The sequence below is a fragment of the Onychostoma macrolepis genome, chromosome 06 (assembly GCF_012432095.1).
Source record: "Onychostoma macrolepis isolate SWU-2019 chromosome 06, ASM1243209v1, whole genome shotgun sequence".
Taxonomy (NCBI): domain Eukaryota; kingdom Metazoa; phylum Chordata; class Actinopteri; order Cypriniformes; family Cyprinidae; genus Onychostoma; species Onychostoma macrolepis.
In genome coordinates, this window is record NC_081160.1 from 23,736,703 (window position 1) to 23,757,515 (window position 20,813).

Here is a 20,813-nt window from a genome sequence, read left to right on the forward strand (position 1 = left end):
AGGTTTGCTCTCAATAGTGGGGCATCTAGAGGTACACCGCCAGTGCCTGCCCTTCACATGAGCCCTTTGCAAAGAGGTTATTCACATACACACTGGAAGGACTGATACAGTCTCTACAAACGCACCTGTGCTCTCTGTTCAGCGCGCTGGCTTATTAAAGTGTCATCTGAGCGCGCGCGCGAGCCAAAAGAGGGATCGCGCGAAGAAAGAGAGCACCTGTGCGACGTCACTCCGCCCTACTTTACTCAGAACTCCACGAGCGATTTGTACTTCCTCAAACGGCTCAATCACTGAAACGAGCAGGCGTCTCAGAGAAAAGTCCGCTTCTTCCGGAGGAGAGGTAAGAAGTTAGCAGCGCTTCGTTGGTTTTTTGGATCCAATATTGGCTGGTCGTGACAGAACTTTGGTGATGTTGCGTTTTAGAGTGTTCGACTCATTTTCTTCGCTGCTTTTTCCCGATTGATGCGCTGAACGGATTCGAGCGACGACCGCGGAGGCAGGCTGTGTTTTAAGATACATTAGACTTGAATCCTTCTCCTCCTCAGTGTTTTTTATGACCTTATATTTTCCAAAAAGCTTAAACATATCTTTAGTCTGTTAGAATGGTATGAAAAGGGCGCAGTTTCACACAACACTTTCGTGAACGCCGCTGTCTACTGGACCTTGACAGAATCGGCGTTTTCTCACTTTGTCTTGCTAGACAACACTTCTCCATAACGTTAGTTGTAAAGGCAACAGAGGTTGTGTCTCAACCTAATGACCTACCTAGACAGCACTTGAATACGTTACAAGCGAGTTCGCAGTCAGCTGGTGATAACGTTACTCAAAAATGCTGCATGCGCCTGTCATGTACAAAGACTAAGTAGTTTGTTACACAACTGTTAGTAAAAAGAAATATTATTAGTGAATTATCAAATTTTATTTTTATTCCATAAATAGCTCCAATTTGTGACATTGAGGGGTCTAAAATACCACTGACACGGTCCTGTACAAAATATCAATGATTATTGATCCTTTACACAAAACAGATGGAGCGTGGTTCTGGTTGAGATGACTAAGTGTGTGTGTGTGTGTGTGTGTATTGGGGCATGGTGGAAATGGTTATGTCACATTTTACAGTAATTATCTACTGTTTTAGTTGTTGGTGGTGGTTTGTAGACAGATTTCAGATCATTTCCTTTAATATTAACTATCCATCCCTACACCAGCATGTGTCTGATGTGATAACTCTGCCGTGGAGACACACATCCTGCTGTGGTTGAACAGTTTACACCATACCACTCTTTCATTCTGTTCAAGGGTGTCGATAGTTCCTTCCTGTCCCGTTTCTTAGATGTTGGGTGCATTACTGTGGACATAAGTGATGAAACCTGCTGTTCCTTTTGACATCAGCGAACTGAAAGACTCCAGAACTGGTGTGCAAGAATTATGTATTTCATGCACTTTAAAGCAATTGGCTACAGTGAGTTTGATAACATTGATAATTACATCTGAATTTATATGATTTATATGCAACTAGATTTCAGTTATGCAGTTGCTAAGGTCTTCCGATTGTTATATGGTTTATAGGGTGTTCTAGGTGGTTTCTAAGTGGTTGCATACGGGGCAAGTCAAATTGAAGTATTCATGATCTAAAATCCAAATATGTAGCAACACCTCAATCTCCATTTGTAGCACAAACTGTGCAAGACCAGTTACACACTTAAAGTGATGGTTCACCCATAAATGGAATTTCTGTCATCATTTACTCATCCTCAAGTACTCACAAACCTGTATGACTTCTTTTTCCTCTGGAACATAGAAAAAGAAGATATTTTGAAGAATGTTGCTAACCAAACTGTTTCGGTTCCCAATGGGAAACAAAACTGTTCGGTTGCTAACATTCTTCAAAATATCTTATGGAGAAATAAAGAAAATCATACAGGTTTGGGACTACATGACAATGATTAAATGATAGTTTCATTTTTGGGTGGAGCATTCCTATATAAGTAGTTCAATACTTGGGGTTAGGGATTTGAACAAACCACTAAGCCTTTGAGCAATACTAGTTTACCTAACAAGGCCATGCACACACAAACACACTTCTTACACCCTTGTAATTGTGTTTAAGCTCCTATTATGGCTTATCATAAGGCTTATGAGAACCAACATTTTCTTAGCACTCATTTTAACAACTTATGTTCAGGAAAGCACATGGAGTCTGTTAACCACACCTGCCTACCCAACATACCACCCTCACTGTCTCTCTCCTTCTCTCGGTCACTCTCATTTTCACACATACTAACACCGGTCCACAGGCTCTTCTAGTTTTGATTTATTTATTTATATTGGCTGAATTTGGCTGAACAGGATTAATGATGCTAATGGGATCATCTAGAAAGACTCTGACTGATGTGACATGGATAGTTTCAAAATCGATTTCGTACTGTGCTGCAAGCTTATGTTATTGACACATTCTTCCACACCACTGATTCGCTGACTCTAACACGCGCACACACACACACACACACACACACACACATGCACATGCACATACACACACATGCAGACACACAAGCAGAGATTTAGGTTTTTGAATGAGATACTGCAACATGTTCGGACATTTCTGTGCTGTTTCAGACATGTTTTCACAAGTGCCCTTCCTAATTGAACTGCAGCAGTGTGTATATGTATGTATGGGTGTGTTTAAATCTATCTCTCCCTGTCTTTCTTATTCTTACACACTCTGTAGTAATACAGTCTAAATTCAGTCACTGCAATACAACGAGCAAGTTTGTTATGAAGTTTCTGTTGCAGTCACAGCCTGAGTCATGTCATTGGCTTTCGACAGAAGTGGGTGGAGTCCTTATGTTATACAAGACTGATCAATTTCAGCCCCAATTATTACCATAACCTATAAACCTCATCTGGGTCATTTTCCAAATGTTCTGATCCACAATAATAAAGCAAGATCATGTAATAGAAATAAACATGGTGAGTGAAGGGTAATGTTACAGATGACCAGGAACCCTTTTCTACATGGTCCTGTTGCATGAGAATTAAACCAAAGAACTTTAGCAAAAAGGCACTGAAATATATATTTTATTTGCATTGAATTATATTTGTATTTATCAAAGAAAACATCCCACATAGTCTTGGTAGCTATTAGTTTAACCACTAACAGTTTAGGTTCACCACACTTTTACACACAGACAATTTGCATACACTGAATGTGTCACATCATATGAAAAATTAAATCTTTGTAAATAGTTTGATATCGAACATGTAGAACATAACTGTAACCTTCAGAAATCAAAATTTCAAATTTATTCCTAAAACACCTTCTGATGTTCTGAAGCCTGCAGTAACACATCAATGTCTATTTGGTACATAAAAATGTTGTCCCCTACATTCAGTGTGAGGTAATACGAAGGAAGTATTATACTTCTAAACACTGGAAATACTAATGAGAAGAGTTAAATTGTGATGGTTTTGGTTGTGTGTAGCACCTGCGACTCTACATACCTTTTTGAACAATCCCAGTGTTAGAAACTGCAGCTCAAGTTTATTATTTCAGGGTCACTGATCATGTCAGTCTGATCATTTCAGCATGGATTGTTTTCTGAACCAACAGAGCAGCAGCTTTTGAGAAAATACAGTGAAGCGCTCAATCTCATTTACATCTAAAAGGGCGTTTACATTGAAGCCTCAAAGGCACAGAAAAAAGTCCTGATTAATACTAAAGGTCAGAGAGAGGATGGATGACTATTTTTGGTGATAACTGATGACAAGTAACATGACAAAGCATTGCAAAACTACTAAGAGAGCAACAGAGCAACTATTAGATTTAATGATAGAACAGGCACAGAAATTAACATTAAGATCCCATATAAGACTAAACAATTTTCTCTGCAGGCATATGTGCTAGCATGAACAAAGTATACAGTCATTACCCTTGTGTAAATATGATCAAAGAAGGCTGTGAAAATTAATCTGCATTGTTAATCCTTTTGATCTTTTATTAAAAAAAATTCACAAAAATCTAACCTTTCATTGGATAATAAGAATTTAAAATGGGGGGGAAATATCATTATGAAATAAATGTTTTTCTCTAATACACATTGGCCACAAGTAACTGCACCCTTTTATTTATTGTACGGTTGGAAGATCCAAACATGGCCCATTATAATATTTCTAACAGTCAGCCACTTATTGATTTTTTTTTTTTTTTTTTTTTTTTTAATCTGTTGGTATTTGATAGAATCCATGATGCCATGTGTCTAAACAAGATGTCCAGGACCTCCAGCAGAAATATAGGCCCACAACATCAAAAATACAGCAGTATATTTCATTGTACACATGGGGTACTTCTTTATCCCTGTGTTCACCAAACCCATCTTGAGTGTTTGCTGCTAAAAAGCTCTTCTTTTTTTTTTTTTTTGTTACCATAGAAGCCAGTCCCATTTGAAGTTGCAGTCGTGTCTGATAACTGAATATGCTGGAGTTTGTTTTTGGATGAGCTAGGAGAATTTTTCTTGAAACCCTCCCAAACAACATGTGGTGATGTAGGTGCTGTTTGACAATTTATTTTAAGGTTTTCTGACCTTGAAATTTTTTTTGCTGTGGTCCTTGGAGAGTCTTTAGCCACTCAAACTCTCCTCCTCACCGCGCATTAGGACGATATAGACACACGTCCTCTTCCATGCAGTTTTGTAACATTTTATGTTAATTGGAAATACATAATTATTGCCCTGATGGTGGAAATTGGAATTTTCACTGCTCTAGCTCTTTTCTTAAAGCCACTTCACTAATTTGTATATTCTAAGAAGTAGTGTTGTCAAAAGACCCGGTACTTCGGGACCAAGTCGGTACTAAAAAAATGAAAACGTCACGGTACCAGGTTTTTTAAAGTACCGGTGCTACAGAGTAACCGGTCAACCCGGTTCTTGACGCCTACAGACCTATGATTTCCGCGATGCAGAAAACGCGGACGGAATCTCGGAATCCAGTTATAAAAACGGAATTTACAGTTTAGCACGGAATGCCACGGAATTTGTCAAAATTTGGATGAATTAATCAAAAGTAGGTCATTAAACTTAAACCAAATCGCGACATGGATTAGTATCTGTAAATATTAAGCCGCAAAAGTCGATTCAGATATGAATTCAGCATGTTCTGCGAGTCTCTGTGTGAATGAATGAATGGCAGAGACACTGTTTTTTTTTTTACTACACACACTGAAGCGCGCGTGACGCTCGCAGTGATTTCAGCATCTGCCGTCTCAATGAGGACATAAATACATAAACAACATCTACAGAACTGCTCTGAGAGTCACTTCACGAGCATTTTACCGTTTAATTTGAGTAAAACCAGCGTCATATCATAGCTACACACAGAAATTTAAAGGTATTCACGGCAACCCGTCAAAATAAAAGTTTATCTTAAAGACATTGTGCCAGAAATATACTATTACTATTATTTAGTAGAATGTATGTGATACTATTACTACTGTTGAAAAAAATTTATATTTATTTTTAAAGAAATAATCACACAATATTTCTTCCATATTTTAATTTTAATAGTAAATCCCCTTTATTTACCAAAAAAAAAAAAAAAAGTGTTTAAATTTCATTAATTAAAAGACATTTGGGTGAAACTTTACAGTTTTTCATACTTTTATTACTTGCAGAAAAACTTCAAACACAATTTAAATAAGTATAAAGAATGGCATTGATTTTTGTACATTTTATTTTTGTTTGACTTTATTATTAAAAATAGTGTTTTTTTTTTAATTGGCATGTGGTACCAAAATTGGTACCGAGAACCGTGGATTTTCACTGGTATCGGTACCAAATACTGAAATTTTGGTACCGTGACAACACTACTAAGAAGTGTATTCTTTGTTTTTTTCTCATTGTGATGGGTGATTAAGGGAATTTGGGCTTTGTTTTCCCTCCTGTTTATATTTCTGTGAAACAGGAAGCCATGGCTGAATAATTTCATGTTCATAATCACCCTGGAATGCTCAAAATTGTGAATATGAATGGGAATATACTTCAGAGATATTTTACTCATAGGAATTTCTAGGGGTGCCAATAATTGTGTCCAACGTGTATTTAAGAAAAACATTTATTTCATAATATTTCCCCCCATTTTAAATTCAATATCCAATGAAAGGTTAGATATTTGTGAATTTAAAAAAAAAAAAAGATCAAAACGGTTAACAATACAGATTAATTTTCACAGCCTTCTTTGATCATATTTACCAAGGTGCTGATATTTTTGGCCATGACTGTAGGTTTCTGTTTATGTTACAAAATTATGATTACATATTAAAGTATGAAAAATGTTTTGTTTTTTATTTATTGCTATATGCAGCAATGTTGATGTTTGGCTGCTTTACTGAACATATCACCAAACGCATCATAAAAGTCATATGAATTTTGCTTTTCTGAATCTTTTTTAGGCTGTGCCTGAGGGGTTGCCATGGCCCCTTTCTTGAGGATTGCGTTTAATGCCTATGATCTTGGCACATTCTCGCCAATAGCTGAGGCACCATTCTGTGCTGTAAAAATGAAAGAAGCTCTCAGCACTGGTGAGTAAATGTGTATGCGGTTATGTGTGTGTGTAATGGGTTTCAAGTGCATGGCTATGTTTGGAATGGCATACTGCCATGCGTCTTGCGCTGTTTTTTGCAGTATACTGTATGTACACAGAACAACATGCAAATCCTCCATCTGCAGAGAACTGGATTACCTGCTTCATTTTGCCAAATGAGTAGTTTAGAACAGAGCTCACTGCACAGAATATTGTTTCCCACAATGCAACGTTCTCATACTTGACCTTAATTTCGATGTGACTAAAAGCGCTATCATTTGCTCTGTTTAATATAATTTTTCTGGATGATTAATGTATCAGAACTGGCATGACTTAACAGAGTTAATCAAAAATGTCCCCCTTTCCCTTTAAGAGCGAGGAAAAACATTGATCCAGAAGAAGCCTACCATGTATCCTGCTTGGCGATCCACTTTTGATGCACATATTTATGAGGGACGTGTTATACAAATACTACTCATGAGAACCGCAGAGGAACCTTTAGCAGAAGTTACTGTGGGTGTGTCTGTGTTGGCAGAACGATGCAAGAAGGCAAATGGACGTGCAGAGTTTTGGGTATGTGACAGTGTGGTTATGTCTATACATTTGTATGAGTGTCAGTGTTTGTACATTTACAGGTAATGTTATAGTCTTGCTTCATTTTCAGGTTGATTTGCAGCCTTCAGGGAAGGTTATGATGTCTGTACAGTTCTTTTTGGAGGATACAGATACAGGTAAGACATGATCGCAATGATATAAACGCTCTAAAAGAATCATTACAAAACACAACTAAAAGAATGATTAACTTGAGACTGGATTGCCACTCATAAAAAATACAACTTCTACAGAAACTACTAGATTTAAAAGAGAGTTATTCATATTATGCTCAACCAGTTTAGTACATCCACCCTGAGTTACAGTGGCAATAATGGGCGTTTTATCTTAGTGCCACCCTTGAGCTCCTTCTCAACAGACGTTTCAACCCCTGCTTAAATCTAGCCTATTGCCGTTAGCGGTGGGAGGGGTCGAGTGTATGGGTGTGTGTGAATCCATTTGGACTGCCTTTAAAGTTCTTAGGCCAGGAATGTCTCGGTTGAACGTGTCAGAACAGCTTGACCCTCCGTTACACTGGGACTTCTTCAAACATTCTATCTGTGTCTCTTCTTTTTCGTGGTTTATTTGTTTTTCGAATACAAAATGTTTAACTGCAGATTTGCAAAATTACATCGCCACTTAAAAGTTTAGGGGTTGTGAATTAAAAAAAAAGTCTCATTCTCACCAAGGTGCATTTATTTGATCAAAATGGAGTAAAAACAGTAATGTTGTGAAATATTGTTAATTAAAATAACTGTGAAATAACTATTTGAATATATTATAAAATGGAATTTATTCTTGTGATGGCAAAGCTGAATTTTCAGCAGCCATTACTCCAGTCTTCAGCACCATAATTTCATTCTAATATTCAAATTTGTTTCTGAATTAACATTTCTTATCACTATTACAGTTGAAAACACTCGAGCTGCTTAATGTTTTGGTGGAAATATTTTATCAGGATTCTTAAAAGAAAAGCATGTATTTAAAATATGAATATTTTTAACAATGTAAAAGTCTTTACTACCACTTTTAATCAATTTAATGCATACTTGTTGAATAAAAGAATACCTTCAATAAATCTTACTGACCCCAAACATTTTAACGGTAGTATATTTTTGGTGCTGGATAATCTGTGAGTTGATTGAACAACTGGTTGGTTATTCAGACTTAAAGAATCCCTGCACAGTATAATTAGGCTGGTTGTGGATTCACTTGATCCCAGTTGGGTGTGTTTCTTAGGTGACGTTTACATGAGATGCTTGTTCAAAAATGGAAGGAAACAGAATGTCGACAATTTAAAAGTTGGTCAAAAAATTTGAATCAATAAATACAAACTGAATAATATACAGGTGCATCTCAATAAATTAGAATGTTGTGGAAAAGTTCATTTATTTCAGTAATTCAACTCAAATTGTGAAACTTGTGTATTAAATAAATTCAATGCACACAGACTGAAGTAGTTTAAGTCTCTGGTTCTTTTAACTGTGATGATTTTTAACAAAAACTACGGTGGCCGGGAAGTGCAAAACAACATTACAAAGTGTGAAACACTTTTACGAAGCTCGAGACAAATTTACATTTTGGAAAACATTTTTACATATCATAAAACACAATTACATGGGAAAAACACTTTTACCAGTCCCGAAACAAATTTACAATGACAGATTCTTCACGGAAAGGGAATGTACCACACACCGGAAGTGACGAGGTGAAAGGTGTTGTGGTTGTGGAGTAAATGCCGTAAATAAAGTTTATGGTGACCGAACATGGACTGCGGCCGAGGGATGTTTTGCCCGTTTTGTAGTGATGTAAAAATGAAGCTTTGCGAAGCACCAAGGCTTCCCCTCAACTGTATCGTAAAAAGGTTCATTACTCGAAGCTTTTCAAAACGATGCACACTAACGACATCTTGTGGTCAAAAGGTGGAAATAGCTGCCTTTGCGTCCCAGACGACCCAGCCATTTTTGGATTGTTTCAGATAATAAATCAGTTTGTGCTATGAAAATAAATTATTAACGAGTCTGCGCAGTAGTGTAGTGAGGTGGAGCCGCGGAATCAAACTCCCGCCCAAACTCCCGCAGACCCAATCAACCACAACGACACGCCCCGTTTTTATAGCATCAAATTACTAGCTAAAATCAAACGTATCACAAAAACAAACAATTGAACATATATCAGCGTGATAACAACTACCTTAAATTACTAAAACCATATTTCGGAAAATTGTATTGGAAGTGTAATTTATTTTTTTATTTTGACTGAAGTCCCATTTGTTTACATGGAGAGGGCGGGGTTTATGACCTGTACTGCAGCCAGCCACCAGGGGGCGATCAAAGAGCCAGCAGCTTCACTTTTAAGGACGAGTGAGACACACCCGATCAGAATGGTCAGCTGAAGTGATTGTGAAGCGGGAATTAATACAAAATGAACATGCACAAAACTACACATGCATATATTTATTCGTATATTGATTCATTCTTATCAAAGAAGTGAGTGACACTTCAAACTGCGCAAGTGGTTCGCGTTATTTGAAACAGAATACGAAGCAGTCACGTGGTTGTGTGCGAAAACGAAGCTTCGGACGTCACAGATCACGTGGTTTTGGCAAAATGAATCAAGCTCCGGTACAGTGTTACACTGCCAGATGCTTCGTTTTTTTTGATAGAGGCTTCGAAGCCTCGGTGTCTAACGTCACATCACTACTGTTTTGTGGCAAACACATGAGCAGCTTAACACTGTCCGGCTGTCGAGACGTCCCCTGTGTTTCCGTCTGGTTTGCGTCCTTTAGAAACTCCAAACACCGACCACACGTACAGCAAAACCGCCTTAAGCTGCTCACGTGTTTGCCACAAAACGGGCAAAACATCCCTCGGCCGCAGTCCATGTTCGGTCACCATAAACTTTATTTACGGCATTTACTCCACAACCACAACACCTTTCACCGCGTCACTTCCGGTGTGTGGTACATTCCCTTTCCGTGAAGAATCTGTCATTGTAAATTTGTTTCGGGACTGGTAAAAGTGTTTTTCCCATGTAATTGTGTTTTATGATATGTAAAAATGTTTTCCAAAATGTAAATTTGTCTCGAGCTTCGTAAAAGTGTTTCACACTTTGTAATGTTGTTTTGCACTTCCCGGCCACCGTAAAAAACCCACCAATTCACTATCTCAACAAATTAGAATATGGTGACATGCTAATCAACTCAAAACACCTGCAAAGGTTTCCTGAGCCTTCAAAATGGTCTCTCAGTTTGGTTCACTAGGCTACACACTCATGGGGAAGACTGCTGATCTGACAGTTGTCCAGAAGACAATCATTGACTACGTTTACATGGACATCAGTAATCTAATTATTTACCTTATTCTGAATAAGACAATATTATGATTAAGGCGTTTATATGGGTTGCTTTTAGAATAATTCTTTCATGTTCCCGTTTTACATGTTAGAGTACATAGATCGATTAATGGCATGCGTCATTATGTCACCATGCGACGCCATTCGACGTCCCCTCCAGAATTTCACGTATAAACATATAGTTGGTCTTTGTGATGATGCTATATATAGTTTTGGGTGTTTCATTTTTAATTTTATGAAAGCTTCAAGTGCAGTTAATTATTTGTACGTGCAAACAGACGACGTCAATGTTGAAGCTCTTTTATTTGCCGTCAAACGGTTGACCGCTGCCGTGTGTGTGTCCTGTAGCAAAATGTGGCGAAAAGTCCTACACGAGGGTAATAGTTTGATTAAGGTGTTTACATGTCTGTACTGCACCTCGATAATGCGACTAAAATAGGAATACTCCACATGTCTTAATTTGATTTATGTTTACTTCGATTATGACTTTAGCCGGATTAAGGTCATCAAAAATCTCTGTTTACATGGTAGACTCTTAATCAGAGAATTGTCTTAATCATATTAAAATCGGAGTATTGATGTCCATGTAAACGTAGTGACTGACACCCTTCACAAGGAGGGTAAGCCACAAACATTCATTGCCAAAAAAGCTGGCTGTTCACAGAGTGCTGTATCCAAGCATGTTAACAGAAAGTTGAGTGGAAGGAAAAAGTGTGGAAGAAAAAGATGCACAACCAACCGAGAGAACCACAGCCTTATGAGGATTGTCAAGCAAAATCGATTCAAGAATTTGGGTGAACTTCACAAGGAATGGACTGAGGCTGGGGTCAAGGCATCAAGAGCCACCACACACAGACGTGTCAAGGAATTTGGCTACAGTTGTCGTATTCCTCTTGTTAAGCCACTCCTGAACCACAGACAACGTCAGAGGCGTCTTACCTGGACTAAGGAGAAGAACTGGACTGTTGCCCAGTGGTCCAAAGTCCTCTTTTCAGATGAGAGCAGGTTTTGTATTGCATTTGGAAACCAAGGTCCTAGAGTCTGGAGGAAGGGTGGAGAAGCTCATAGCCCAAGTTGCTTGAAGTCCAGTGTTAAGTTTCCACAGTCTGTGATGATTTGGGGTGCAATGTCCTCTGCTGGTGTTGGTCCATTGTGTTTTTTGAAAACCAAAGTCACTGCACCCATTTACCAAGACATTTTGGAGCATTTCATGCTTCCTTCTGCTGACCAGCTTTTTAAAGATGCTGATTTCATTTTCCAGCAGGATTTGGCACCTGCCCGTACTGCCAAAAGCACCAAAAGTTGGTTAAATGACCATGGTGTTGGTGTGCTTGACTGGCCAGCAAACTCACCAGACCTGAACCCCATAGAGAATCTATGGGGTATTGTCAAGAGGAAAATGAGAAACAGCAGACCAAAAAATGCAGATGAGCTGAAGCCCACTGTCAAAGAAACCTGGGCTTCCATACCACCTCAGCTGTGCCACAAACTGATCACCTCCATGCCACGCCGAATTGAGGCAATAATTAAAGCAAAAGGAGCCCCTACCAAGTATTGAGCACATATACAGTAAATGAACATACTTTCCAGAAGGCCAACAATTCACTAAAAATGTTTTTTTTATTGGTCTTATGAAATATTCTAATTACTGAAATAAATGAACTTTTCCACAACATTCTAATTTATTGAGATGCACCTGTATATTGCATGTGTGTGTGTGTATATATAAAATATTATTAATTTAATTATAATTTATTGCTTTCAGGGCATAAAGATTTTATTAAATCGCTGTTAAAAAGTTTCCTGTCATCAACTTCAATTCTGCTTCCATCCTGTTTTTGTTTTTTCTCTTTTGCTCTCAGACTGTCATCAGTCAGTATTGTCAGAAGAGGAGGCACCAACTCTCAATCGCCGTCGTGGAGCTATTAAACAGGCGAAGATTCACTTCATCAAAAACCATGAGTTCATTGCCACCTTCTTCAGACAGCCCACCTTCTGCTCTGTCTGCAGAGATTTTGTTTGGTCAGTCCTGATTATTCAGTAAGATGTAAGAAGTTCATAACCCAGGTGTACTTATAATTTTGTCTTTTGCTGCCCAGGGGTCTTAACAAGCAAGGTTACAAGTGTAGACGTAAGTATATTTTGTCGTTTGCCTGTTATCATAAATACCTCTCCACATATGTCCACAGTTTGTTTTAATAAGAATGTGCCCTAAAAGGGGAAATACATGAATGGATTGCCTTCCTTTGGTCACTGTTTACCTGTTTTATTCAGAATAAAGCATCACTGTGAACACACACAGCCTCTGAAATTCTGTCCCAATGGCTTAGCCCCCCTTAAAAATGTATATATTTTTTTCCCCCACCAGAATGCAATGCAGCCATCCACAAGAAGTGTATTGATAAAATTATCGGAAGGTGCACGGGCACTGCAACCAATAGTCGAGACACTATGGTATGAATTGTATTACACTATTCTTTTTTTAAATGTTATTGTGCCATGGTTATTTAAAGTTTTTGTGTGCCTACAGTTTCAGAAGGAGCGTTTTAAGATTGACATGCCACATCGCTTTAAGACCAACAACTACATGAGCCCCACCTTTTGTGACCATTGTGGCAGTCTGCTGTGGGGTCTTGTTAAACAGGGCCTCAAATGCGAGGGTGAGTTTACTGTGCATGTATTGAAAAGGCCCAAAATAATTTGTTAGCAATTATCTGTTTACATTATGCTGTAAAGCATTTTAGTATTTAGAAATACTTAATAGTTGCCAGCCCACTGGTCAGTAACTCTGTAAATTGGTTATTTATTATTACATGGTAAAAAAAGGCCTTTATGTTATTTGGTGCTAGTCTTCATGTAGGACCCTGAATGTATGTTTGCAGTCGTCTCTTCTCTTGTCTTTCAGACTGCTCCATGAATGTTCATCATAAGTGCCAGACTAAAGTGGCCAACTTGTGTGGCATCAACCAGAAGCTACTGGCAGAGGCTCTTACCCAAGTCTCAACTGTAAATATTAATGTTTGCACAATCCCAAGTTATGAGGCACTTATATACTATAAACTCTTTTTCAGCACATTAATGCTGTTTTGTTATAAAGTGTGTGTATTTTTTTGGCATCATAGAAATCCACCAAGCGACCTGAAAGCAACTCACAGAGCAACACACAGGATCTTGGTGTTTATCAGGATTTTAATAAAAGTCCTGATGTTAGTGGTAAGTGTGACTGGTGGTAACTGTGAGAATTAAAAATATGATTTTGATTTGACAGAAATTTTATATTGCAGATGGGACTCCTTATGGTCGTCTGTGGGAGGGTTCGAGTCCTCGTCCCCCTTCTCGAATCACCCACCAAACGCATATCACTGCTGAGCATTTCGTTTTCCACAAAGTCCTGGGCAAGGGGAGCTTTGGCAAGGTAACAAACAAACTTCTCTATCCCTCAAACACACATTTATATACACACATACAAATACATGTTCATCATGTTTCTGTTGTCAGGTGCTGTTGGCTGAACTAAAGGGCACTGGTGAATGGTTTGCAGTGAAGGCGTTGAAGAAAGATGTGGTGTTGATGGATGATGACGTGGAGTGCACCATGGTAGAAAAACGAGTGCTGGCTCTTGCCTGGGAAAATCCGTTTCTTACACACCTCTACTCCACTTTTCAAACCAAGGTACACCACACACATTTACAGAAAAAACAACCACAAACCTGGCTCATGAGGTCTTATACCAAAAAAAAAAAACTTTACCACAGCTCCTCCTGCTCTGCAGAGTGTCTAAATCTGACAGTACCAAATAATATGTTAATGGAGAATGTCATGAACGGTTATTGTTAGCTATAACAAATATTAAAAAATTTGTTTATCTTTAACAGGAGCACTTATTCTTTGTGATGGAGTATCTGAATGGAGGAGACTTGATGTTTCATATACAGGAAAAGGGGCGTTTTGATCTGTACAGAGCCACGTATGTCACACATACATGTATAAAAATGTTTCTATAATTTAAAAAAAGAGTTGAACCCTTGATTTAATGGGCACTTGTGACGTATAAATGGCACCAAAGTAATTGTATTGAATGGACTTCTCCTGCTAGGTTCTATGGAGCTGAAATAGTGTGTGGCCTGCAGTTTCTCCATTCCAAAGGCATTATTTACAGGTACACACAACTGTTTCTCCATTGTTTTGTTGTATTTATTAATTACTCCACTCAGAATTCATAGACAGGCTTTCTGGATCATTTTCACTGTTGCTCTCTCCTTTTGCCAGGGATCTCAAACTGGATAATGTGATGTTAGATGGAGATGGTCACATAAAAATAGCTGATTTTGGAATGTGTAAGGAGAATGTGTTTGGGGAAAATCGGGCCACAACTTTCTGTGGAACTCCAGATTATATTGCTCCTGAGGTATGAAACACATTTTGGCTTTGGTTCACTCTCAGACCGGCAATGGCCTGGTATTGACCTGATGTGTTTGTGTGTGGAAATCACAGATTCTTCTGGGTCAGCAGTACTCATTCTCAGTAGACTGGTGGTCGTTTGGTGTGCTGGTGTATGAGATGCTGATTGGTCAGTCTCCATTCCACGGTGACGATGAGGACGAGCTGTTTGAATCGATCCGAATGGACACACCTCATTATCCGCGCTGGATCACAGTGGATACTCGAGACATGCTAGAAAGGGTACACATGCACAAATACACAATTTAAAAACTCTTTAGAAATTAGAAATTTCTGCTATTACACTATTTATCTTTATTTCATCTGTTCACAGCTATTTGAGCGCGACCCATCACGCCGTTTAGGGATTGTGGGTAATATACGAGGCCACCTGTTCTTCAAGACTGTCAACTGGTCTGCTTTAGAAAAGAAAGAAGTTGAGCCCCCCTTCAAACCAAAAGTGGTATGTTTTTTTTTTTTTTTTCTTCTTCTTTTTTTTGTCTTTCTCTGTTGTCTTATTGTTTTGTTGTTGTTGTTATATGTTTTTATTTAATCACAGAAAGCTCCAAATGACTGCAGTAACTTTGACCGGGAGTTTTTGAGTGAAAAACCCCGTCTCTCACACTGCGAGAAAGGCCTGATTGATTCCATGGACCAGAGCGCTTTTGCTGGGTTCTCATTCATTAATCCAAGAATGGAGCATCTTGTGCAAAAGTGACACACTTACAATGTGGTCAAAAAGAAAAAGATCTACTATGTTCATGTGATTGTAGTATTGAGCCAGTATTGGTTTAGGATTGTAGTATTGCTCTAACCAAACCAACCATGAGCACTCTCCTAACTCTTCCTTTAAAAGAACTGAACTCCTACCTTCTGAGATAAAACAGGTCCTTTGTAACCTAATATATATTTCAAGCCTCCTCATGGTGCATCAGTGAGATTGCTGTCTTGTTGCATTTTAGGGTGCCCCAATCTGAATGCAATTTTTAACTTGCCCTTGCAAAGTTAGGATGTCTAAAAATAACTTTGCTGGGTTAGTACAAACTTGACAGTTGAATGCAGGGAGTGTGCTGTAAGTTCAGTTTGGAAAAAGAGCAATTCAAAGAAGTGTACAAAAAAAATTAGGTCAGAGATTAGATACAGGTATTGTTTAAACCAGTATGTGCATGATACAGTCATGGATTATGTTGTACATTTCTGATGTGATTGGTGTCTGCTCTCTTTGTTTGTGTGTGTGGGTTAATTATGTTTGAACAAAGGATCGACCGAAATTTGTTGAATGTGTGCTTTGTTGAATATAGTGTTGAATATATATTGTGTTTTAATTAGTTTGAAAACAATGTGTATATCTGGTACAGAAACATAGCTATCTTAGCTCTGAGAATGTCATCTGTTTGTGCGTTTTAGTGTGTATATTGTTGCATTTAAGGTGTTTTTATAAAAATTAAGAGACCACGTGATCAACGCCATACATGACTCTGTCTGAGAATGAGAAACATCACAGGGTCCAATAAACATTTTCATGGTGAAAAAACTGACTTGGTCTGAGATTTATTTTTACTGTCAGATTTAGTTTTTAGTATATCACCTGCGTTTTAGGTTTGTAGAAATATTAATACACCTAAGAGAAAAAAAAAAGAAAAACATATCAGTATAATTTTTGTGAAAATATTAAATGGAAAAATTGACTTCAGACCTCTTGAGGCTCACAGGGTCAATGCTACACATTTACTTATTAGATTAGTGATTGTTTAAATTACGAAGATTTTCATGTTTTTCATGTTGTGTTTTATGAGTGCAATACAGCAGTATGTCAAAGTTACAGTTTCACCCTTAAAGTAACTTTTATAATTGACAGTCCTTCCTCATATTTATTATAACAGTGTTCATTTAATAATTCACGTAATATTAATTAAAACTGCTGTTAGTAAACATTGTGACGTTTTTCTGTGGGCGGGGCTTAGGAGGAGGCAGAAACATTCCACTGACCGCTTCACTAACGCTAAGTTTGTTACCTTGTTTTTTTTTTAACAATGGCTGGAGAAAATCCAATTTTACCTTTATATGCATGCAGGACCATGATTGTTATTTAAATAAGTTAACTTTAACGGACAAAATCAGATTGGCCGACCCTATGCTCATGGATGGACGATCTGACAGGATTACCTCCGACTGAATGACTCGAGTCGCATATAACGTTAGAGAAACCTATCGAGTAGTAAAGAGAAACTCACCTGTGTCTATCTAGTCATGAAGATGTACATTATAATATATTTCAGTTTCAGCGGGTGAGAGTTAAACATTCAATGTGATGGATATATACAGGTGCTGGTCATATAATTAGAATATCATCAAAAAGTTGATTTATTTCACTAATTCCATTAAAAAAGTGAAACTTATATATTATATTCATTCATTACACACAGACTGATATATTTCAAATGTTTATTTCTTTTAATTTTGATGATTAGAGCTTACAGCTCATGAAAGTCAAAAATCAGTATCTCAAAATATTAGAATATTTACATTTGAGTTTGAATAAATGACCATCCCTACAGTATAAATTCTGGGTATCTCTTGTTCTTTGAAACCACATTAATGGAGAAGACTGCTGACTTCACAATGATCCAGAAGATGAACATTGACGCCCTCCACAAAGAGGGTAAGTCACAGAAGGTCATTACTGAAAGGTGTGGCTGTTTACAGAGTGCTGTATCAAAGCATATTAAATGCAAAGTTGACTGGAAGGAAGAATTTGGGTAGGAAAAGGTGCACAAGCAACAGGGATGACCGCAAGCTTGAGAATACAGTCAAGCAAAGCCGATTCAAACACTTGTGAGAGCTTCACAAGGAGAGAACTGAAGCTGGAGTCAGTGCATCAAGAGTCAGACGCTCAGACGTCTTCAGGAAAAGGGCTACCAAGCCACTTCTGAACCAGAGACAACGTCAGAAGCGTCTTAACTGGGCTGTGGAGAAAAAGAACTGGACTGTTGCTCAGTGGTCCAAAGTCCTCTTTTCAGATGAAAGTAAATTTTGCATTTCATTTGGAAATCAAGGTCCCAGAGTCTGGAGGAAGAGTGGAGAGGCACAGAATCCATGTTGCTTGAAGTCCAGTGTGAAGTTTCCACAGTCAGTGATGATTTGGGCTGCCATGTCATCTGCTGGTGTTGGTCCACTGTGTTTTCTGAGGTCCAAGGTCAACGCAGCCGTATACCAGGAAGTTTTAGAGCACTTCATGCTTCCTGCTGCTGACCAACTTTATGGAGATGCAGATTTCATTTTCCAACAGGACTTGGCACCTGCACACAGTGCCAAAGCAACCAGTATCTGGTTTAAGGACCATTGTATCCCTGTTCTTGATTGGCCAGCAAACTGGCCTGACCTTAACCCCATAGAAAATCTATGGGGTATTGTGAAGAGGAAGATGCGATATGCCAGACCCAACAATGCAGAAGAGCTGAAGGCCACTATCAGAGCAACCTGGGCTCTCATAACACCTGAGCAGTGCCACAGACTGATCGACTCCATGCCGCGCCGCATTGCTGCAGTAATTCAGGCAAAAGGAGCCCCAACTAAGTATTGAGTGCTGTACATGCTCATACTTTTCATGTTCATACTTTTCAGTTGGCCAAGATTTCTAAAAATCCTTTCTTTGTATTGGTCTTAAGTAATATTCTAATATTTTGAGATACTGAATTTGGGATTTTCCTAACTGTGCGTTCACACCGCAGGCGGCGAGAGCGTCAAAGTGGCCGGAAGTCATTCATTTTCAATGTGAGCCGGCGGCAAGCAGCGGCGAGAGCGGCGCGGCGCGGCTTGGACGGCGAGAGCGTCGAGGAGAGTTGAAATCAGGTCAACTTTATGGTAATGAGCTATGACGCGGTTGGGCGGCAACCAATCGGAAAGTAGAAGTCCTCCGCTTGAGCGTAGTCCAGAGAACGCAGTCCTGTAATCTTTGGTTCCGACCACATTAGTTCCTAAGCATTTTCACGCTAGAACGCTTGTTTTTCAGCGGGAATGCAATTCATTTGCTCAAAACAACACCAATTTGACCAACTGCATTTAGACTAGCACTTAACCACGAACACAAAAAACACACCACACAAATGGCTTTTATTGGTTTATTTCTTTAGCAAACATGTAACTATAATTAAGTTCTTTCCATCGATCAATTTTTTACTTTCACAATTAAAATATTTCATGAGGTTAACTTATACCCTACTTTTGGTCAGTCTGCACAAGATCAACATGCTTGTTTGCTTTTCGGCTCCTTTAAATACAAGACCAAACGTTCGATCGTCAGAGCGTCAACGGATCTTTCTACAGCGTCGTTGGCAGCGCGGCCAGAGCGAATTTTGACGCTCTCGCCGCCTGCGGTGTGAACGCACAGTTAGTTGTCAGTTATAATCATCAAAATTAAAAGAAATAAACATTTGAAATATATCAGTCTGTGTGTAATGAATGAATATAATATACAAGTTTCACTTTTTGAATGGAATTAGTGAAATAAATCAACTTTTTGATGATATTCTAATTATATGACCAGCACCTGTATTATTTGAAGATGTATCATGGCCAAATAGTTATTTTAAAGTATATACATCCCGTAAATTATGTAAGTTTACAATACTTCACATACAGTACATTTAAAGGAAGATGTGAATAGTTTCTAGAAATAACAATTCCAGAAATTAATTTTTAACTTTCTGTATTTGATTATTTCTTACTAAGTTCTTAGAAAGTACAACAATGTATATTACAGATGATTAAGCATATAAATCGTCAGTTTCTTGTTTTACACACATGCACACAGACATTATTTCATAGTTGTGAGATGCATAAGAAATCTTTAGCCACGTAACACAAACCATAATCCATAACAACAAAAGACAATACTTTATTTAACCTTTTCTGATAAGAACTGAGCGCTGCAAACGCGAGCATTTTTAACGATCGTTTCTGTCCAGTCCGCTCGTTTTATCTCGTTTAACCACAACTGTCGTCGATTTTTTTGTCTGGGAGTGGCAGCAGATATGCGTTAAAATTTCAAATTTGAGCCTTTACTACGTCGACTCTTGCATCCAACATCACGAGCAGATGATATTTGAATCTCCTTATGTAGCCGAATCTGCGCTGGTTTGAATCGGCCCGCCGCGCCGCCTCCAGTTTTGCCTCCAGCTAGCGCTGTGACGTAATCGTGACGTCGGCGCAAAAAGGGTCTTGTGCCAGAGGTGATGAGTTAAGTTGAGCCGCAGCGCCCTCTATAGTACGGTGGTTGGGAGTGTCACTTGCTGGAGATAAAAAGTCAGCCAAACATGCCTCAATCATTGAAAATAGTATGCATATTGAATATTATGTAGTAATATTAATATAATTTATGTACTGTATGTGTTATTAGTATAGTTGCGTAATCGGGTTAAACCTTGTAGTAATCACAAACAAAAAGTCTAAATAAATAAGCTATGCATGCATCTACACGATCTATACAGGGGTATAAAAGTCTGAGGCTAAACTGGAAACCTAGCATCGCTGTAAAAATAATAGTTACGATTTCAAATAATTTAAACAAAGAAAAGACGCCCGTGTGCGCGTTTTTCTCTGTGAATTGGGGACTTTCCATAGACTTCTACATGTACATTTAGTCATTTAACAGACGCGTTTATCCAAAGCGACTTACAAATGAGGACAATGGAAGCAATCAAAATCAGCAAATGATGTGCAAGTGCTATAACAAGTCTCAATTAGCTTAACGCAGTACACGTAGCAAGTTTTTTTTTTTAAATTATAATTGTATAATTAATAAAAAAAGAAGACAGAATAGAAAAAGAATAAAGCAAGCTAGTGTTAGAGGC

At 38.3% G+C, this 20,813-nt stretch overlaps 1 protein-coding gene across 1 annotated transcript; it reads left to right on the plus strand.

Moving 5' to 3' along the window:
- The first annotated feature begins 182 nt into the window (after nucleotides 1–182).
- prkcda (protein kinase C, delta a) lies at nucleotides 183–16,499 on the plus strand. Its single transcript, XM_058778449.1, has 18 exons — nucleotides 183–340; nucleotides 6,446–6,574; nucleotides 6,950–7,149; nucleotides 7,241–7,307; nucleotides 12,384–12,543; nucleotides 12,621–12,652; nucleotides 12,890–12,975; nucleotides 13,052–13,181; nucleotides 13,427–13,527; nucleotides 13,644–13,734; nucleotides 13,806–13,936; nucleotides 14,020–14,193; nucleotides 14,397–14,488; nucleotides 14,618–14,680; nucleotides 14,791–14,929; nucleotides 15,016–15,204; nucleotides 15,296–15,424; nucleotides 15,521–16,499. The coding sequence occupies exons 2-18, from the start codon at nucleotides 6,466–6,468 to the stop codon at nucleotides 15,677–15,679; spliced, it is 2,052 nt and encodes a 683-aa protein (XP_058634432.1). The 5' UTR covers nucleotides 183–340; nucleotides 6,446–6,465; the 3' UTR covers nucleotides 15,680–16,499.
- The last annotated feature ends 4,314 nt before the right edge of the window (nucleotides 16,500–20,813 follow it).